Below are 6,534 nucleotides of genomic sequence, written 5' to 3'. Positions count from 1 at the left end.
ACACCCAGGGGGGGGGGGGGGGGGGGGATGGGGGGAGTGCTTCCTGGCAGACCCAGAAGTGGACCAGAAGTACTTCTAGTCCACTTCTGGGTTTCCCGCTGAGTACGTGGAGGGCCCCCCTGCACTCCTGTGGGACACAGCATCACAGCAATCATGAGCAGTGCTGGTACCTCAAGGTATGTAGAAAAAACTTTTAAAGTTCTGTCTATGTCCAAATCACTGATTTTCTAAATCAGCATCAAATCTTCAGATTCAGCCAAATCAAATCGGGGACAGTGATCTGAATCAACTAATCGAATCACTGTCCCTGATTCAAGCCAAATCCAAATCAAATAGGGCCTGCTTCACACACCCCTAATAGTCAGTGACTTTTTTATTGTTTAGTCCTATCTATTGGAAAAACAGATATTAGGCTGAATCTGAAGCCAATACGATCTATCACATACTACAGTAAAAGCTCTGTTATCTGGCATCCCCTGGGAATGGGGGATGCCAGTTAATCAAATATGCCGGTTAATCAAATGTGCACTGTCTGGTGCATTCCCCGGCGTCAGTGTGCCGGGGGACAGGGAGTGGGGACCCACGCAGGCTGCTTTGCCCTGGGCCATGGGCTGAAGAAGTGACAAAGAAGAACACAGATTGTGGCGGCGAAACTGGAAGTCCCCCTTGGATGCCAGTTAATAGAGCTTTCCGGCTAATAAAGTGCCGGTTAGCACAGCTTTTGCTGTATCACAGAAAGATCACCCAAACCAGCAGTGTTAATCCAGCGAAGAATGGGTAAACTGATTTTATTTTATTCAGTATTTACTAAGCACAGCAGGTGCCAACAGTGCTTTATAGATATAGAACCATAGGGGCTATCCTTTTTCTGGCAATGATGCCACAAATTAATTGGAACCTTCACCAAGTGCCACTCTGATCCCCTGCCCCTGCCCTAACTGCTGATCTGCTTTCTGTTTCCTGCTGTGTGCTCCCTGCTTGATCTGCTGCTCTTCTTTCTACGTCCTGCTCTATCTGCCACTGTGTTGCCTGTCCCTTCTCCAGTCTGCCCCATGCAACACAAGGAAGCCTATGCCAGTCATAGCACCTATACCACAGATTTGCAGTCCCTGATATAGAAGAAGATTAATTTGAAGTCAGTGGACCTTTTTCCTGAGTAGGAAGCATAGAATTTGTCTGCTGCCAAAAGATATTTTTCCAGAACAGGCTTGACTTGGATTGCTAGAAATCTGTTTTAAGCAATAGTTTTCTTCTATATTCTACCTAAAACTTGTTTGGTTGTTTTCATTTGTAGGAATATATTTAGGAATGACTGATTCTGGATTTACATTCCGAGATACCAAGTGGTACAATTTGACAGACGGACTGTGTAGTCTCATGGATGATGGTAATTCCTTGTTTTTCTCACTGATTTAACAGAGCTTTCTTGGTAGGTGGGCTGGTACACTAATTAATCTTTCGTGTGAGAGATTCAGCACTTAGAACTTGTGGGTGCAGACAGAAGTTACATTTGTCACATGATTGGCACTTTGAAAGTTCTCTATAGCCGTGCTGTGACACACAGCCATAGCTGCAGAGTGCTTTTAAAGTGGCCAATCATGCAACAAATTAACGATCATCAAATGAGGGATCAGATGAAGGCATTCCACTTTGGAGCACCTTAGGGAATTTGTATACCCTACGATTAATTTGTGGCATGGGGCTGAGAAGGGAGGAGGAAAGGAAACAAGCTGCCGGCTGGGGTTTTCCAGGCCTGAGCTATGTGGGAGCTCCCCCACCAGCCCCTTCCCTCCAGCTCAGGCTGGAAAAACCCCAACTGACAGCTCACTTCCCCTCCCCTTTCCCTTCCCTTCCTGCAGACAGCCCCAGAGCTGGAGGGAGGGGGTAGGTGGGGCTAGGGGAGAGAGGCTGCCAGCAGGCTCCTTGGGTTCCTGCAGGCAGGCTCAATCTCCACCTCCCTCCTCCACCGAATGTCTGTTGGGTCAGCAGAGGTGCTCTAACTCATGGCACTTTGAGTTAGTGGGGGCCTGCATGTCTGTCAGCACCCTGTGTGGACAAAACTACAGTACTGGGGCTCCTTGCCCTATTTCTGCTCACCTTTTCTGTCTGAGAGCAAAAGAGATCATTTTGAAACACATCCAAACATAGCATTATATAAATGTAATGGTTAATAATTAAAACAGTGCTTGTGAAATAATACAGAGCTTGAATTGTGCATGCAGATGGAAGGGGCACTCTAATCAGTGGCAAGCAGTAGAACATCAGTTGAATCCAGCCTTGGTCCTTTGCTTGACTTCTTCCTTAATCCAGACACAAGAAAAAGTAAATATTGTAGGTGATACCTTAAACCCAGACAAAGGGGTGAGAAGAGGAGAGGAAGATAACAGAATTTCCATAGCAGTCTACACCAGCCAATTTGGCGAAAAGTGCTCTGGAAAGTTTCTGTCTTTTATTTCAGAGGTTTCAAACATAATGATTGGGCCTGTGGGTCTCCGACTGATTGTGTGGTGCTGGTTCCCTGTGCCACATGCAGTGCACATGACCAGTCCAGCCCCACACACTACATACAGAACATACCAGCTCTGGAGCTCGCTGTGCACACGACACGGGAGTGACACAGGGCTTGTGCTACATGTGGCATGTGGGCTGGACCCAGCCTGCACACAGCACAAAAAGTCAGTTTGGAGAGCAGGCTGCGTGCAGCCCCACACCGGCCCGGCCCTATATGCTGGCTGTGGCACACATGGACAGCCTGGGACCTGATCCAGAGTGGCCTGGAGCCAAGATACAGGGATGAGCCAGCAGGGCATTGCATGCAGCCTGTACCCTGAACCAACCCCAGCCCGCGTGCCACATGAATAACAAGCTCTGGTGTGGGGTCAGCATGTGCAGTGCATAGGCTGGACCCAGCACCATGGGTGCTACTCGCAGCACAGGAGGCCCACATACCTGACCAGTGACCCTTATCTGGCCCATGAAGCTGAATGAGTTTGACACCTCTGCTTTACTGGAACATGATGAGCTGGCTCAGTCTGCTAGAGTCCTAGAGTCAGTGGGTAACCTGAAAAGCAAAAGGAATCATCAGCTCTTATGGGAAGAAAGGGAGATTTTTCTGAAGCTAACTTGAATTGTGAAGACTTGATTCTGCATTTTCTACCCCTTTACCATTATTATCTGGTTTAAGCTAGAGAGATTTTAAAGGGCATTAGTGTTAAGGATGTATGCTAAATCTAGAAAGACAGCAAGCATTCATAATGTAATTCATAAATGTTCTGATTGTCTGAGTGACATTATGATTTGTCTGCAGACTCTTATCTGGGAAGATGCATGATTGAATAAAGCAAATAAATAAGATAGTGACTATTCATACTGCTGTTTTTTCTCCCCCATAAGATTGTGTTGGCCTTTCACTTGTAAATATACTTTTAACAAATAATAATTTAATAATCCTCACGACCTTGGGCCTCTTCATCAGTCAAGATCTGCGCTATCCAACTGGATCTCCTTTAAAGGTATGTTAGTTTTCTCATTAGGTAAGGTACTGTTAGAGTGGCTTTTTAACTCAGATTTGCAAAACATAAGCCAAAAATTAAAAATAAATGTAGTTTTTTTTCTGGGGAGGTTATCATAGAAGGTGATAACAATCAAGTTTTTTTCTTTGTATGACAAGCATTTTTTCATGCTTTTAATAGATCATGCAATTAGGTAGATAACAACAGAAGACACAAAAAATGGAATGTTAAAGTTGGAAATAAGGAAATACTGTCTCATGACATAAAATTAATATATAAAGTAACCTTCCTGTAAAAGTGTATTGTGAAGAGTATAGAGAATATAGCAAGTCAATGTATGTCTACACGATATAAGGCAGTACTGCGCAGAGATATTTAAGAGAGCTTTGCTGACACTAGCTCTTAAATGCATAGCTATATTTGAATGATACTGCACCCATGTTAAGCATCTCTGCTTCCCACAACAAACGTTATATGGTCAATTCCTGTTACTCGCAGAGCCTTTCTTCTAACACAGTTAAATAAATTAACTATATGCTAGTAAGCAAAATGGAAAAAAAAATACACATTTTGTTAGATCTTAAATTCTCACTGCCATAAAAAATGGTAGCAGTTTCTATTCAATCATATCTTATGCTGTTTTACATGTACACTTGACCATGTATATGTGCATAACACAAAGAAGAGCCTTCGTGTAACCAATCAGTTGTTTCATACTTAAACTGTACTCAAAGAGGAATCATTGATAGTTCAATGTCTAATTGGGAGTAGGTATTGAGTAGGGTTCTCTAGGAGTCTGTTTTGAGCCTGGTACTGTTCAAAATTTTTAGTAATGATTATAAAGATTTGATTAAATACACATTTAGCAGATTTACAGATGAGGTCAAGTTGGATGGAGTTGCAGGCATTTGACCTTGATATGGACAAATTAGGAAGAGTCCAGAAGAGAAACAAGAACAATGAGAGGTCTATGAAGTATAACTTATGAGGACAGGTTGGAAGAACTAGCATTATTTAGTCTAGAAAAGAAAAGGCTAAGATGTGGGGAGAGGAAGTGGGGATTTGATAAGTCTTCAAATACCTTGAAGCATGACTATAAACAGGATGATGATTAACTATTCTTTGTGGCCCCAGGATACAGAACAAGGAGTAATATTCTTAAATTGTAGCAACAGAAATTAAGGTTGGATATTAGGAAGAACTTTCTCACTATGAGGATCGTTAGTCATTGGAACTGATTACCTAGAAAGCTTGTGGGATCTCCATCTTTAGAATTTTTTAACAGCAGATTAGACAAACACTTTTCTGGGATAGTTTAGACAGGAATGATTTTGCTTTAAGCAGGAGGTTGGACTAGATGATCGCCTGAGATCCCTTCCAGCCATACTTTTCTATGATCTTCTTAGATGTGCTGCTGAATGAATTATATGACATGGCAGTTAATGACAGGAAACACATTACATATGCCTCAAAAAAGGAAATGGTTTGTGCCATGTAAACAGTATGTACTTGCCTACCACACACACCTTCTCTGAAAAAGGCAGCTACCACAAAAGCGAGGTGTGTGTCTTAAGTGAGGAAACTGATTTTCCAGCTCCATGCTAAGGGCTCATCTTTCATGCCCCACTGCAACCCCCGCTCATCATCATTGCTAACACATGTGGCAAGCAAGGATTTGGAGTGGCTAATTCAACAGCAGTGATGAGCAGGGACTGCAAGGTGTTTGAGGGGCTCAAGAGGGCAGCCCCTATACACAGAGCATGAATTGCTCATTCTAGAATGTGTTTTACTAAGGGTGGGTGGTAGTGGGGGATTGCTTGACCATTAGTGATACACAAACTGGATCAGGTGGAACTAGGGGATTGGCAGGCTGTTCTTAAAACATAGACTAGATCAGGCCCTTGCAGGACAGATCCAGTTCCCTTCTTGGGCCAGATTTGGCCCAGGGGTTATAGGTTGCTGACCCCTGACTTAGTGCTGCTTTATTTTGCAAAGTGCTGAACATTCTGGCCTTGATCCAGCAAAGCATACAGGTAGCTCCTTTGAAGTCAAGGATTTTAACCCCTTAGTTACAGGATCAATTCATTTGATCTTTCTCACATTCAGACATTTATCAAGTCATGTGTTTCATTATATCTCTGATTCATTTCAGTGGATTAATTTCTGAAATCGTGTTTGGACTTTAATACCACAGTCATGGTAAAGATTTGGCCTGATGTAGTTCCTATTTTATTCTGGTTTTAGAATTTAATGTATGTGTTAGCTGACATCATTTACAGTGGAGCAACCTCCCAGAGTGTTGAGGGAGCTAGCAGGGGTTATTGCAAGGCCCTTGGCATGGCTTTACGAGAGCTCATGGTGCTCAGGCCAGGTGCCAGATGATTGGAAGATAGCCAATGTGGTCCCCATCTTTAAAAAAGGGAGGAGGGAGGACCCGGGCAACTATAGGCCCGTCAGTCTTACCTCAATCCTGGGGAAACTCTTTGAGAAGATCATCAAGGAGCACATCTGTGATGGGCCGGCATCAGAGAAGATGCTTAAGGGCAACCAGCATGGTTTCATTAGGGGCAGGTCATGTCAGACCAACCTGATTGCCTTTTACGATCAGGTCACAAAAGCATTGGATGCAGGTGTCGCTGTGGATGTAGTCTTTCTGGACTTCAGCAAGGCCTTTGACACTGTCGACCACCCCATCCTCATTAAAAAACTAGGCGACTGTGGCATTGATGCCTACACAGTCAGATAGATTGTGAATTGGCTGAAGGGTTGTACTCAGAGGGTGGTGGTGGACGGGTCATATTCGACCTGGGGGGAAGTGGGCAGTGGAGTCCCCCAGGGCTCGGTCCTTGGGCACACACTGTTCAATTTCTTTATCAGCGATTTGGACAATGGGATGAAAAGCAACCTGTTTAAATTTGCTGATGATACCAAAATTTGGGGTGAGGTGGGCATGCTAGTAGGGAGGGCAAGACTGCAGCAAGACCTGGATAGGTTGCAGGGGTGGGCTAACAAAAACAGGATG

At 44.0% G+C, this 6,534-nt stretch overlaps 1 protein-coding gene across 1 annotated transcript in view; it reads left to right on the top strand.

The window, feature by feature from the left end:
- Positions 1–773: 773 nt before the first annotated feature.
- CATSPERB (cation channel sperm associated auxiliary subunit beta) overlaps positions 774–6,534 on the top strand; it is a 79,547-nt gene continuing 73,786 nt past the window's right edge. Inside the window, exons 1-3 of the mRNA XM_006035097.2 lie at positions 774–777; positions 1,295–1,387; positions 3,394–3,512. Coding sequence (XP_006035159.1) covers positions 774–777; positions 1,295–1,387; positions 3,394–3,512 — 216 coding nt within the window. The remainder of the gene's footprint in view (positions 778–1,294; positions 1,388–3,393; positions 3,513–6,534) is intronic.

This window comes from Alligator sinensis, unplaced genomic scaffold, assembly GCF_000455745.1.
Source record: "Alligator sinensis unplaced genomic scaffold, ASM45574v1 scaffold608_1, whole genome shotgun sequence".
Classification (NCBI taxonomy): Eukaryota; Metazoa; Chordata; order Crocodylia; family Alligatoridae; genus Alligator; species Alligator sinensis.
This window is presented reverse-complemented; position numbering and strand designations above follow the sequence as displayed.